Here is a 15460-nt window from a genome sequence, read left to right on the forward strand (position 1 = left end):
CAGCGGTTGGAGTTAAAAATCATCATTTGTGTTCTACTGAAGAAACAAAGTCACCTACATCTTGGATGTGCTGGGGGTAAGCAGATAAACATCAAATTTTCATTTTTGGGTGAACTATCCCTTTAAGCAGTGGGATACTGGCATGTTCGCTCTCCGTGAAGTCCGGTTGTAAAAAAAGATGTGTACAAATTATTTATAATAACTGTAATATTCCATAAATAAGAATCATCAATTTTGATTCCATGGTGACAGTAGATGTAAAGATGCTATCTATATAAGGAATGTAATTCAGGCCAAATGTAAATAAAATCACTAAATCACTATTTTGATTTTGATTTTTGATTTCACATTGGGAATTTTGATTTCTCTGCCTTAATAAACACATCAAAAATGCCAAGATTTATCTCACAACTATTTACAGAAACTAGTACACCATTGTTGACATATTACCACAGACTTCAACATTGTTTGTATAAAATATATAAAAAAAAAAAAAAAAAAAAAAAAATACAACAGCACAGCACATAAAAATTTGGTCTGATGCTGCATGCTGCGCCTGCATGAGACTATTGCTAACTTTGCTTAATGCTGGACAGTATTTACCATGAGTTTTTCAAATCCTGTTAATCAAATACAGTTTTAATGATGATTAAAATATTAATGCTAACCACTGGGAATTGTATTGTGGTTTATCCTCAAACCGGTAACGGTTTCATCCCTACTTGTAACTCCCTCAAACTAGAGTAAGTTAGGCCAGTGGTTTTCAATCCTGGTCCTGGAGACCCACAGAACTTTGTCAGAAAAGAGAGACATACAAAATGTGCAGTGCTGTGGGTCTCCAGGACCAGGACCTATGACAGGGGTGTCCAAACTCAGTCCTGGAGGGCCACTGTCTTGCAGTTTAGCTCCAACCATCTCCAAACACCTGCCTGGAAGTTTCTAGTATGCCTAGTTAGGCCTTGATTAACTGGTTCAGGTGTGTTTTATTGGGGCTGGAGCTAAACTCTGCAGGACAGTGGCCCTCCAGGACCGAGTTTGAACACCCCTGCCCTATGTTAGGCGACCCCTTGTAAATCTTTAGTGACCTCTAGTGGGGGTTGGGAAACACTGCTAGAGACTAAGCCTCACTGTCAGGATACCCCTGTCATCAGCATTTGCGCTGTGGGGTGGATTGAACCTTAAGCAGCAAACAGGTGTCTTGTACTAGCTGATCTACAGTATGTTCTCTTCCTCTCATATTTCCTCTGACTCTTAATTTTTTGATCTGTATGCATTCCTGCTGGACAGGTATCAGGTTGTTAGTTATGTCTGGCATCAGCAGGTTATTCCTGTACCTAATTCTTCAAATCTCCAAGTGAATTAGTAGAAATATGTAGATGCGAATTAAATTAACTAAAGAATGTAGAACATTGACACATCTCCTCAGTCAGACAAAAATAGCCATACATTTATACTGAGAAAATGTAAAATAAATAAATAAATAAAATAATGCTGAAGTCAAAATTGTCCTGTGAACATCAAACTGCTATTAGAGATATAGGCTGGATGAAATGGCTTGTAAAAAAGAACAAACAAACAAAAAGCTATATACTTATATTATAATGGTTGAACATAATCCTGGAGGATTGTAACTGCATCTATGTATGCATGTTATGTGCTGTTTGCTGGGAAATAGCTTGTGTACCTCAAGTCTGTCATGGGTAAAAGGGTCAATGATCTGATCTTTCCAGAGAGCAAATGGTTTTGCTAAAGTGCTGACCACTGCCAGAAAATGCTGCACTCCCCCATGTGAAGTAAGTGTAACTCTGCTCTGGCTCCTCCTATGGTATCTTTAACGTCTGCCTAAAATCCACCATAAAGAGGAAGTGCATTAATTGCTCTCTTAGAAATCATCATTGGTGGACTTGGAGCTGCCAAGGTAAGAGACTCTTTGCTTGTGTAGTAGAGTTGAATGTTTCTTTGGAGTGCATACTATGCACTATGACAGCTGGGAATAAAGTGTTGTTCTTTGCTGGCTCAGGATTGTGTAACTCTAAGATCAAGGAGATCTGCTGGATCGTCTCCCAGTTAGTATAATTTATACTGGATATCTTGGTAGCTTCATTTACACCATCATTACTCTCAAATCCAGAGTTAATTCATAGCCTAACATAAGAGAAACAAGAGCCTCTTAGAATTGAATTTATCTGCTGTACAATGCAGTTTATATTATTTTCAATTATTTAATTTTGTTATTTGATGTTTAAAGTATTAGCCTCTCTATTTTATAAAATTGAGATCAACTGTATTTTTAATGATATTATATATAAATCTGACAACTAAACTTATGAACTATTTTTTTTCAGGCATTTCAAACATAGATTACACAGACATTGCAATTTGCTAAAAAAGGTCAATGCTCTAAACTCTAAACTGTGAATCATCTACAAAGGCTAAAATGAATGACCTGTGGAATTCAGCAGCTTTTTTGAGAGATAATGCCTACATATCAAAACGAAGTATTAGAAAGATTCTCATCAACAAGAGGCATTATCTGCCTAAAGAGGAGAGTAACATTACTAACACCATGAAAATGAGTCTTAATATACAAAGTGAAGAGGATATTAGTGCTTCTACCAGTTGCGATGAAAGAAAAAACAATAAAACAAGAATCCAAGTGATGATTTCTAAGAATTCAAGGAATGAATCTACATGCCACCTTCATGAGAAAAGTTCTGATCAATCCTCTGGAAAAGAAAGAAGAGTGGATGAAGCTGACATGGAGGCTGTGTCTGGATCTAATCCTAATTCCCAACTCAATCATGAGCGCTCGGAAGTGACCAGCATCAAGGTGAAACAGGAGGTGGATATCACTAATTCATGTGAACTGGCAGCGATTCCAAGAGCTCAGCCGGAGGCTATGCTGGCCGAATGTGAGGTGGAAGGAAACGAAGCGGATGGCCCGAAATCTTCACAGAAGCAGGTTTTAAAAAATCAGGTAGTGTTTGCGACCATTAGGAAGCGAGGAATAGAGGGAGACACGGAAAACCGCCCGTACAAGTGCACTTACTGCAACTGGGCTTTCAAAAAGTCCAGCAACCTATTGAGCCACATTGATACTCACCGCGGTCTTAAACCACACGTTTGCGACATGTGCGGGAAGGCCTACTCGCACCAGGGGACTCTTCAGCAGCACAAGCGGCTCCACACAGGCGAAAGACCTTACCAATGCCCTTTTTGTGAGAAAAGCTACATTTGGTCCTCTGACTTCCGCAAACACATCCGAACACACACCGGAGAGAAGCCGTACATCTGTGAAGAATGTGGAAAGAATTTTGTGCGCTCCTCTGACCTGCGGAAACATGAGCGCAACATGCACACCAACAACAAGCCGTTCCTCTGCAAGCAATGTGGCAAAACCTTCAACAAACCCCTGTCTCTTCTCCGCCACGAGCGTACACATTTGGGCGAGAGGCCCTTTATTTGTCCGGAATGCGGGAAGGCGTTTGCCCTGGCCAGTCGCATGACAGAGCACAGAAAAATTCACAGCGGTGTACGTCCGTACACCTGCTCTATTTGCTCCAAAGCTTTCACTAAGTCCTCCAATCTCGCTGAACATCTCACAGTTCACAGTGGAGTGCGGCCACACAAGTGCTCAGAATGTGGGGTAGCATTTGCCATGGCGTCCCGACTGGTGCGGCACCAGCGTATTCATGTAGCTGTGCGGTCTTACCGCTGTCAGGGGTGCGATATGTCATTTGGCCACCTTGCAGCACTCAAGAGACATGAGAAGCAGCATGGTGAGGGCATGATCTTTGTATGTGGGCTGTGCAGTAAATCTTTCCCTCGGGATTCCCTGCTCACAGAACACATGCACAGCCATGTTGATGCTAAAACTCGCGTTTCCTAAACCTGCCCATTATGCATTGAAGTAACTGGAAGATTGTAAGTAAGCATGGGTTCTTTCTTTCTTTCTTTCTTTCTTTCTGTCTGTCTTTCTGTCTCTCTATCTAATAATCGGACAGCATCTATCTATCTATCTATCTATCTAATAATCAGACAGCATCTGTCTGTCTTTCTGTGTTGTCCGTCTATCTGTCTATCTATCTTTCTATCTGTCTATCTATCTGTCTGTCTATCTATCTATCTGTCTACCTTTCCATCTATCACAATTCAGCTGTAACAACAGTTACATTTAGCTAGAGTTTAAAAACCATTGAAGATGTATCTATTTTTACCAGTGTTAAATGGTGGGGACCACTGTTATAAGGCTTGGATTTCAAATAAATCACTGTGTATATTCCTAGCAAAAAACACACTGTAAACACACTGGTGACCCATTTATAACGTCAATGCCACTTGATGGCCTCTTGCCGACCAAGGCAGACTCAGTGTGTGAAAGAAACAGAAAGTGAGGAGGAGTATTGTGAATTCTCTTAGTGGTGTCACATTCATAGTGCTATTTCAAGTTTCAAGATATGTTGTTAAAAGCTATATGATATTACTATTACTATTTTTTTTTTTTTTTTTTTTTTTTTTGGGTATGAAATGTATACAGCAGGAAAAATGTGTATTTTGTGGTTGAAGGGATGGGGCTAATTGTGCATATTATATGATGAATCAAATTAATTATAAAACTGTTACCTCTTCTTTTATGCAGCTAAAATCACTGACTTACATGAGATTATGTATTGCATAATAATGAATATGAACATGTCATTACCATTACAAATAAAAATGTTTTTTTTTTTTTCTTCATCAAAAAATATCACATAGACAGACTAAATAAAATCCAGTATTATTTAGGGTTCATGTCATTTTTTATGTGTGATATGTGGTTTTGAAGACATGAGAGGGTGTTGGAATAGTGATTGATTACTGTTGTTGGCTCCGTATGTCTCTCTTGAGGACATGAGACCTAATTCCCAGAGTGCCACTTCTGTAACATTTGTCCCTTTGCTGCCAGACCTGCTCACTCATGGTAAAAGAAGATGGCATTCAACTTGTCAAATTCCACTGCCCTGCTTTGTAATAAGAGAAGTTGGCTCATATTTCCATATTTTTAGTTGTCAATTATAAGACTAATTATATTTTAGTCATTAATAAAATACACTGACATATACAAATACAATTGATTTTTATTAGAATTTATACAACACCTTTGTATACATGTTTGGAAGTGATATTGAGTAAAACAGCTTAAAACATCAATATCTCTCCCTCTGGGATAAATCAAGGCTGTGGCCCAAAGGGACCACCTGTTCAGTTTCCAAATTACAACTTCCCACATCTTCACTACTGTCCGACTCCCTGTCCCAAATATATATGTGTATGTGAAAAGCCATTTAAATTATTAAAGTAATTTTGCATGCAAGGAGGTGAGATAGTGGTGGAGGTGTTACATGTTGTACAGTTTACTGACATTGCCAGCTGTGGTGACATTTTAAGTTCATGTTTCCATGGGTCACAGCACCTTTGCTCAGCACTCATTCCATCATGTTCCCGGCCTCACAGGGCATTACACAAATCCCTAGAGTCAGCATGGGGAGCTGTGCCTCAGCTGTTCAATGTCTTCATTCAAAGACGAGTGGACACCAAACCCTTTATAGATTACTTCAAGAACTCTATGTCCTCAATGTATTTTTGTAACCACAGATGCTACTGTATATGAAGATACAGACGCTCATCTGACCTTCTCTAGAGGAACTGCAGGGGTTTGCCTGAGAAATCCCTTAGTCATGTAAACACTGGGCTCGAACCCAAAAGCCCATCGTTGAGTTCCAAAGATGACGATTATTCTTCAGTGCAAACCTTCATTAGGGACCCTATGGACAAAACAATAAAACCTGAATATTTTCATGACAGCTATGGTGCGTATATTTACATTTATCAGGATTTTTACCTGTGACATATACCCTTGATTCTGACTCATTGTCCCAGACAATTTTTGTCCTGTAACAAAGAGACAAAATTCTTATTAGACTTGTTTAAGCTCTTGTTTGAGCTTTGAAAACTTTGAAACCTTTAATTGGTTGCACTTTATTTTACAGTATGTGCACTTAAGTATACTTACAGTGTACTTACCTAAGAAAGTACTTAGTAATATAAGGTAACTACATGGGTTAAGGTTAGGTTTAGGGGTAGGTTCAAGTTTAGTAATTAGTTATTACCAGTTATTGTAATTACTATAATAAATGCATATAATGTATATGGGGAACAGGACTGTAAAATAAAGCGCTACCCTTGAGATAATGAGATAATTCTCGGCAAGTAATTGCTCCCAGATGAGCAGGAGAGGTCATAACGGTAACACTTTTAACTAGTTGCTTATTAGCATGCATATTACTAGAATATTGGCTATTTATGAGTACATTATTAGCACATATTAATGCCTTATTCTGAATGACCTAATTCTACATTCATAATCCTACCCAATACCTTAACTTAATAACTACCTTACTAACTATTAATAAGCAGTAAATTAGGAGTTTATTGAGGGAAAAATCATAGTTAATAGTTTATATGTGCTCCCTTATACTAAAGTGTATACATAACTTTACATACCCATCTGCTAAATGTTAGAAAGAAAGAAAGAATTTAATATTAATATTAATAATAAAAATATTTTTTTCAGTTATAAGTCATTTGTAAGTTATTTTCATTTACAAAAGATGACTATACATTCATAAATGATTAACAAATGATATGAATGTTTTGTTAATTCAGTTATGCCATTCATGAGTTATTAGTTAATAATGAACTAATCATTTACAAAAATTCATAAATGAACTATGCTATGCTAACGATTTACAAATGTGTTGTAAGTTACAAAAAAATTAATCAATCTTAAAAAATACTAAATCATGAAATAATCAGATCATTAGTAGATGACTAAGTTTTTAGTTGATATATTAATCACTTATAAATCGTTTAAATATTTGTCAAATTGTTTAGTATCATTTAGTATCTCAATAAATAATGGTTAATGATTAACCAATGATGACCAAACCATTAGTAAATGATCAGTATTTTATTTATTGATATATTGTGAAGATGTAAGCTGGTCTGTGTTCAAAAGCACAAACATGCAGGTATGCTACAGCAGTATTTTTAATAAAAGTAATGGTAACATTTTACAATAAGGTTCATTAGTTTAACATTAGTTAATGTATTAACTAACATGAACTAACAATGAGCAATACATTTGTTACTGTATTTACTAATCTTCATTAACGTTAGTTAATGAAAATACAGTTGTTATATGTTTGTTCATGTTAGTTCACAGTGCATTAACTAATGTTAACAAGACTTTTAATTTTAATTAACATTAACAAAGGTTAATAAATGCTGTATAAGTGCAGTCAATTATTGGTTTATGTTAACTAATGAACCTTACTGTAAAGTGTTACGAAAGTAATTTCTTTGTTTTCAAGTGGATAAACACTTTTAAATAACTCACAGTCTGGGGATTCCAGTAGGTTACGTTAAATCCTTTCACTCATCAGCACAGACTTGGGTTCTGTGTGAAGTGTGTGGATCTAGCAATAAAGTGAACCTCAGAACCAGTTTTACCTTCCATTGAAGCTCACATGCAGGTTCACAGTGTTTAAAGACTCCATGTGTATCAGAGAAGACAGCTGTCTATACCCTCACCAGTCAGCCCTTATATTGCAGTACAAACTACAAAGTGGTAACAGTTTGAGTGAGATGCAGCTTGAAGCTTTGGAGGATGGACATGCAGATCAGAGGAACGTTTGCAGTGATTGACAACTTTAATTTCATTCTGTAACACACACAAAATTAAGTTTTGCTGTCAGAGCACTGGTATGTGTATTCTTTATACTGCTTTTTGTCATGTTTTAAATAAATTATTTTGACTGTACATTTATCTGCCTATTCTGTTTTGAATATTTTGTCAAAATGGTTATGTTTAGGGTTATAGGGTGGGGTAGGGAGCTTAAAATGATCCATACAATAGTATATTGTAACTAAGATAATTGTCACTGTAAATAAATCTATATTACGTTTTTGTTTTTGTGAAGTGTCTGAAAAGTGGTTATATTTAGGTATGGGGTGAGTTAAGGGCTCAAAGATATCTATATAGTAAAATACATTTGGGTATATTTATAATTTAAATATCAAATAAGGCATTTGTATAGATTTTTATATCCTGTAACTGAAAGGTATACCAGAAGCTTTGCATATGGCAAATAAATAATACATTTAAAAATTGCAGTTTGCACATAATTTATAAGGAAGATCTACAAATATGTAAAATGTTTATGTGTGATTAGTAGTTTACACTTTAGATTAGGGGATGCAGAAAGTGTTGTAAATGACTTGTATACTTACACCATTTGTAAAGGGTAAAGATCTATAAATGATACAACAAATCATGAATAGTTTACACTTTAGATTAGGGGATGCAAAAAGCTTTGTAAATAATTTAATCATGCATTTACACATTATCTATAACAGGTGTTGAACACTGTGTAGTTTGCACTGCAATGTAAGCATGCATGTTTGTGCTTTTGAACAGAGACTATAGCTTACAACTTCATGATACATCAATAAATTATATACTGATCGTTTGTTCATGATAAGTTCATGATTAACCATTGTTTATTGAGATTTTGACAAATAAGTCAGTGATTTATATGTGATTAATAATATATCAACTAATAACTTATTAACCATCTACTAATGATCTGATTATTTCATGATTTACACATTTGTAAATTGCTAGCATACTTATTAATCATTTATGAACATATAGTCATGTTTTTTAAATGATTTGATCATAATTACCTAATAACTTATAAATGACATAATTAGAAAAAAAACATTTATAAAATGTTAGCATATCATTTATTAATAATTTATGAACATAAGGTCATGCTTTGTAAATTATTTAATTATTAACTAAGAACTTATAAATTACTTATACCTGAACTAAAACATTCATAAAATGTTAGCATATCACTTATTAATTATTTATGAACATATCGTCATGTTTTGTAAGTAATTCTTTCTTTATTAACAAATAAATTACAGATGACTTATAACTGAACATTACTATAAAGTGTTACCAGAGAGGGTAAAAGAAAGGAAGAGCTAAAACAGCTGTCAAACAGAACAAGTGCAGTGATTTAGGAAGCTTTGATTCTGTCAGCTCATGCTCACTCAGTGTACAACAGTCTGAAAGCTCTGTATCAGGCAGATGTACAGATGATCTTCACTCACCAGCACTCCTAGAATAGGGATTGATCCCACTGAATTGAGCCTGTGAAGCCTTTGGGATCGGTGGAGGAGGAGAAGGGAAAGGAAAGTTGGCTGTTGACTCCTTACAGGAAACAGACCAAAATTTTGTTACTTGACTGCAAACAAGGCTCTGTGATCATTAATACTGTTACTGTGCAAATGATTTTTGGGGCCATTGTAAAGATGAACAGCAGAAGGATATTTACAACTTAGAAAGGTAGGTATGTCAGGTTTGTCAGGTTTAATTAATGTAATAATTGTAAATAGAAATTAAAGTTCATTTGGTAAAAACTTATGTTGGTTTGTCTGAAAGTTTAAAAGTTTTATAAGCTTCCTAGCATGTTTTATTATGTGTTTTACTATTTTATCATGTTTCCATATTTTACATTTTGTTAGATGTTTGTAGCAGATTATAACACGTTGCTAACATGTTTTAGCACATTGATATCATTATTAGCATGTTGTTAGCATGTTTTAGCACATTGTTAACATGAATTGGAATGATGGTAACATGTTTTTACTCAATGCTAGCATTAATTAACATGTTAGCATGAATTAGCATGTTGCTAGCATGTTTTAACAATGAATGAATGAATGAATGAATGAATGAATTAGGTATTTATATAACACTTTCATATGTACTACTGTACACCCAAAGCGCTTTACAATCATATCAGGGGTCTCTGCTCATCCACCACCAGACATTACTAACATTACTAACATGAATTAGCATGTTGTTAATATGTTTCTAACATGATTAGCATGCTTTTATCATGTTTACTTACATGTACCAAATTGTTGACATGATGAGCATGTTGTTAACATGTTGTTAGCATGAATTGACACATTGCAAGCATATTTTAGAATGTTTCTGGCATAATTTGCACACTACTAGCATATTTAGCATGTTACTAACATGTTACATGTCCTAGATAGGATAGGCATTACGTTTTACTACACACCTCAAACCACTTTCTCATCACTCTTAACCTCAACCTGACTCCTACCTCAACACACACTCCCCCACAGGTTATTTTTCGGCATAACCTATGCTCACACTTTGAATTCATCCTTTCCAATCACCCTACTACCTGTCCACTTGACCCTATCCCCACTCATCTTCTTCAGGCCATCTCCTCTTCAATTGTACCTGCACTCACTCATATTATTAATACTTCTCTTCATACTGGTACATTTCTCACAGCATTTAAGCAGGCTAGGATTACCCCACTGCTTAAGAAACCCACTCTAAATCCAGCACTTTTAGAAAACTACAGACTGGTATCCCTTCTTCCATTCATTGTAAAGACACTTGAGAGAGTTGTGTTCAACCAACTGTCTACTTATCTCACACAGAACAACCTCCTGGAAAACAACCAGTCTGGCTTCAAGAGTGGCCACTCAACTGAGTCTGCCCTGCTCTCAGTTACTGAAGCCCTGAGACTGGCACGAGCAACTTCCAAATCATCAGTACTCAGCTTTCTGGACCGGTCTGCTGCTTTTTACACAGTTAAAGGGATAGTTCACCCAAAAATGAAAATTATCCCATGATTTACTCACCCTCAAGCCATCCTAGATGTATATGACATTCTTCTTTCAGACAAATGTAATCTGAGTTATATTAAATATTGTCCAGGGTAATCCATGCTTTATAATGGGTGCCCCAAATTCTAAAGACAGAAAAAATGCACTCATCTATTATAAAAGAAGTCCACATGGCTCTGGGGGTTAATAAAGGCCTTCTGAAGTGAAGCAATGCATTTGTGTATGAAAAATACCCAGATTTCAAATTTTATAAACTGTAATCTCTAGCTTCCGCTAACTGTCCTACATGTGTTCATGAGAGAGTGGGGTCCCAGCTTATGACGTAGGACGCATGCGTAGTGTGAGCTCCGGTGACGAACACAGAAGTGCAGAGAAGAGAGCAAAACAAAACACCGGTCACGAATTAAAAGTACAAAACTAGGATTTGTTAAGAAAAATGTTGGAGGATTTCGATATAAGCCAAGAGAAGACTTTTTGCCCAGCCATATGTTTGAACTGGAGTATACTGACCAGGAATTCTGGGAGATGGTGAAGGCTGCAGCAGCAAAACAAACTGAAAAACTGTTGGCCGAGGCATGTTTATATTGTTGGAGTAAATGCCAATCACTAGCGAAAGCCACGTTAGCCAAAACCCCATAAGTAACATCACCAAAAACAGCAGGCTAAGAGGGTGACAGCACACCCAGATATCAAGCAGTAAACAAACCGCGCAACTGATAGAGAGAGCGGTAACTCACCCATCTGATGAGCCGAAAGTGGTAGAAGACGCAACAGGGTAGAGAGATCGCAGTAGCCCGATGGCAAAACTTGCAGGCAGTAAAAATTGCAGTCAACAATCAAGTCCAGAGCAGCAACAGTTAGAATTGGAGTAATCCGAAAAGCACAGTAATCCGATGGTGATATAGAAATACAAATAAAGCAGTAATCCGATCAGTGCAGTAAAACATACAAAACAAAAAAATCCAGGTTTGAAGCGGCAGCCAGTCACACACAGCGCTCTGCATTTCCCTTTGATGGCGGCGCACGTAATCTCAAGACTTTAGCTTTGTTGAAGCAACCTGGATATTCACAAAGAATCAACATTTTAACACTAATAAAATGTAGAGTATAGCTCAAATGATTTGTCTCTTCACGTGGATTTCCTTTGCTGTGCACAACTTGGTTCTCACAAGACTAGCATATTCTCACCGCTGTGCATGCGTCTTATGTCACAAGCTGGAACGCCACTCTCTCGTGAACGCACGTACGACAGCTAGCTTAAGTTAGAGATTTCAGTTTATAAAGTTTTAAATATGGATATTTTTCTTAGACAAATGCATTGCTTCGCTTCAGAAGGCCTTTATTAACCACCCGGAGCCGTGTGGACTTCTTTTATAATGGATGAGTAAATTTTTTCTGTCTTTAGAATTTGAGGCACCATCCACTCCCATTATAAAGCATGGATTACCCTGGACATTATTTAATATAATTCTAATTATATTCATCTGAAAGAAGAATGTCATATACATCTAGGATGGCTTGAGGGTGAGTAAATCATGGGGTAATTGTCATTTTTGGGTGAACTAACCCTTTAACCACCAGATCCTCCTGACATGGTGAATGTGATTTCACCAAGTACAACATGTTCCTGGATCAACATCTTTGTTGATCCTGGAACAACATTTCAATCAACCAATCAGATTTGAGGGACAAGTTTACAGTTTATGTCAAGTTTAGCCTTGCAACCAGCGTTAGGTGCTTCTACATCAATGTTATTCACCTATCTTTCCCCTCTGATTTTAGGGATAAGTTATGGGTAGGATTAGGTTTAGGGGTAGGAATAGGGTTAAAACTAAAATTTTCAGACAGGAATGTTGTTCCAGGATCAACAAAGTATGTTGATCCAGGAACATGTCTTACTTGGCAAAATCACAGCGACCCTCAGGAACCGCACTCTGGTGGCAAGTCACATCACCTTGCTATTGGGGTACCTCAGGGCTCAGTGCTTGGACCACTTCTCTTCTCCATCTACATGTCATCACTAGGATCTGTCATTCAGGAACATGGTTTTTCCTATCACTGCCATACTGATGACACACAACTCTACCTCTCATTCCAACCAGATGATCCGACGGTAGCTGCTTGCTTTGCAGCCTGCCTGACAGTCATTTCTGGCTGGATGAAGGACCACCACTTTCAACTCGACCTTGTAAAGATGGAACTGCTTGTGGTCGGTGACAACCCAACACTTCATCACACTTCATCATCTCCATTCAACTTGGTTCATCAACCATAACTCCTTCCAGGATAGCCAGAAACCTTGGAGTGGTGATGGATGATAGTTTAAGCTTCACAGATCATATTGCTACAACGGCCCGGTCCTGCAGATTTGCCTTGTACAACATTAGGAAGATTAGACCCTTCCTATCTGAGCATTCCACACAAATTCTTGTCCAAGCTCTTGTTCTATCCAGACTGGACTATTGTAATTCTCTTCCAGCATGCATGGTCAAGTTTCTGAAACTGGTCCAGAATGCCACAGCAAGGGTGGTCTTTACCATGCCAAAGAGAGCACACATTACACCTCTCTTCATCAGTTTGCACTGGCTGCCAATAGCTACTCGCATTAAATGCAAGGCTCTAATGTTTGCCTACAAGACAGAGCAAAAAGATATCTCTCTGTGCCAGTTTATAAATACAAAAATATACTTGGGTGTGTCGATTCAGTCAATAAGCAAGATAAGTAGAAAAGGGGAACCGCACACTGAACAAATGCAGAGTTCAAGGTCTACAAGACAACCACTCTGCACCATTATAAATTCATTACTTCAGACTTGTGCGCTCTCCAGAAGCTTGCGTTCTGCAAGTGAACAGCGCCTTGCGGTGCCATCCCAAAGGGGCACTAAATCACTCTCACGGACCTTCTCCTTGTCTGTTCCCTGCTGGTGGAATGACCTGCCTAGCTCTATCAGAGCAGCTAAGTCTTTAGCCATTTTCAAAAAACTTGTTTCATGACAGATAAAATCACTTTGTGGGAAATGTAAGGGTGTCTACCTGCGTGGTAGGATTGGGTTCTAGGATTTGTTCTTTTGGGTCTTCTTTAGGCTTGGACTTGAACCAGCCACTGAACCATCCAGGCTTAGAGCTCTGTTCAGAGATGAAACAATGCAACAACAACAATAATAAAAAAATAACAAATACATACAAGAACACAAAATAAAGAGGGAATCATGTAAGCATTTGATGTAATATATACCTTAGGTGATTGTGTGTTGGCCTCTCTGTTGTTGTCCTCACTTGGAATTGTCCTGGACTGATTAACACTCCCAACTACAGCATCAATTTCAGCAGCACCCTGCTTAAAGTTAAAATAAAACATACTGACAATTACAGACCAACGTATGAAACACACACACAGATATATACAATTAAACTACATAGAGGTAATGTGTGTAATTTTTTGTGTTAAAATCCTTTCTCCAGTCTCTGTTTAACATGCAGAGACATCTTCCCCAATTTTTTTCAGACTTTCAAATAAAAAATAAAAAGGAACTGAAATGGATCTATTTGTTTTTCTCACCATTAGTGCACCAGCAGAAAAGTCACCTCCTTAGAAAAGAATTTTTAAAATTATTTTAATAAAATAAATATTATTAAAATTAGTGTTGCAAATACTGTTCAAAAGTTTGGGGTCGGTAAGAAGTTTAAAAATGTTTTTGAAAATGTCTCTCATGCTCACTAAGACTAGTTATTTGATCAAGTATACAGTAAAAACAGTAATATTATGATAATACTACAATTTAAAATAACGAAATTGAAATTGTTTGAAATTTTAAAAACTCAAATACTTTTTAATTATGATTATTTGGTACTCAAGAAACATTCCGTATTATTATCAGTGTTGAAAACAGTTGTACTGCTTAATATTTTTGTGAAAACTGTGATTTTTTTTTTCTGGATTGTATGATTAATAGAAAATTCAAAAGAACAGCATTTATTTGAGTCAGAAAAATTGTGTGCATTATAAATGTCTTTACTGTCAATTTTGATCAATGTAATACATTCTTGCAGAATAAAATTATTATTTCGAAAAAATCTGACCCCAAACTTTTATACGGTAGCGTACAGTACATATACATTAGTTTCAAGATATCATTAAATAATGGTATATTAAGGCCAATTCACACCGCAAAGACAAATGCCAACAAACACGTTTGTTGGATTTTGTTGAATCAGTGTGTCGGCATCTGTTGGTGTTGGTCGGGGTTTGTTTTGACACGAGTGTCAAACATGTTCAATCAGTGTTTGTTGGCATCTTTTGGGGGAGTGTGAACAAGACAGTTATTCTTCATAAAATTCTAAATCCAATGGCCAACTTGTTTGTTGGTGTTGCCATTTGTTTGTAAGGTGTGAATTGGCCTTTAGGGTACATTTACACAACAACGATGTACTAAAAATAGAAACGTGTTTCTTTGCGTTTTCCCCATACAGACGACAACATTATCAAAATTATCCCCATTCACACAGATCCACGAAAATGACTAATAAAGCTGTATTATGCATGTCAGGCCATTACCTGCCACATTGTAAAGAAACACTACATGCCAATAGACTGAACATGTAATACGGATGCACATGATGTCAAAGTTTTCACGAATTCACATTTTTGAAGTTTACACAAATACGATAAAGGTAT

The 15460-nt window shown here is 36.7% G+C and overlaps 2 protein-coding genes across 13 annotated transcripts in view; one reads left to right on the top strand and one right to left on the bottom strand.

The window, feature by feature from the left end:
• Positions 1–1428: 1428 nt before the first annotated feature.
• Positions 1429–4784, top strand: znf648 (zinc finger protein 648). 2 transcript variants are annotated; one of them, XM_048199588.1, is made up of 2 exons: positions 1429–1918; positions 2346–4784. In XM_048199588.1, the coding sequence occupies exon 2, from the start codon at positions 2438–2440 to the stop codon at positions 3887–3889; it is 1452 nt and encodes a 483-aa protein (XP_048055545.1). In that variant the 5' UTR covers positions 1429–1918; positions 2346–2437; the 3' UTR covers positions 3890–4784. The 2 variants fall into 2 exon arrangements, with proteins under 2 accessions (XP_048055545.1, XP_048055546.1); XM_048199589.1 differs by lacking the exon at positions 1429–1918 and adding an exon at positions 1947–2066.
• Positions 4785–5099: 315 nt separating this feature from the next.
• The window catches only part of sec16b (SEC16 homolog B, endoplasmic reticulum export factor), a 35430-nt gene continuing 25069 nt past the window's right edge, over positions 5100–15460 (bottom strand). For 3 of the 11 annotated variants that reach the window (XM_048199576.1, XM_048199583.1, XM_048199574.1), the window contains 8 exons: positions 14345–14373; positions 14021–14122; positions 13819–13911; positions 9223–9322; positions 8332–8353; positions 7439–7762; positions 5882–5931; positions 5100–5804 (listed from right to left, as the gene is read on the bottom strand). In XM_048199576.1, coding sequence (XP_048055533.1) covers positions 7660–7762; positions 8332–8353; positions 9223–9322; positions 13819–13911; positions 14021–14122; positions 14345–14373 — 449 coding nt within the window. In that variant the 3' untranslated portion in view covers positions 5100–5804; positions 5882–5931; positions 7439–7659. Of the gene's footprint in view, positions 5805–5881; positions 5932–7437; positions 7763–8331; positions 8354–9221; positions 9323–11522; positions 11844–13818; positions 13912–14020; positions 14123–14344; positions 14374–15460 lie in introns of those variants that run through there. The other 8 variants (XM_048199579.1, XM_048199577.1, XM_048199582.1 and 5 more) reach the window with 8 other exon arrangements.

The sequence above is a fragment of the Megalobrama amblycephala genome, linkage group LG8 (assembly GCF_018812025.1).
Source record: "Megalobrama amblycephala isolate DHTTF-2021 linkage group LG8, ASM1881202v1, whole genome shotgun sequence".
Classification (NCBI taxonomy): domain Eukaryota; kingdom Metazoa; phylum Chordata; class Actinopteri; order Cypriniformes; family Xenocyprididae; genus Megalobrama; species Megalobrama amblycephala.

Excerpts from the sequence above, each read along its gene's own strand:
- znf648 (XM_048199588.1), top strand. The coding sequence starts at position 2,438 with ATGAATGACCTGTGGAATTCAGCAGCTTTTTTGAGAGATAATGCCTAC.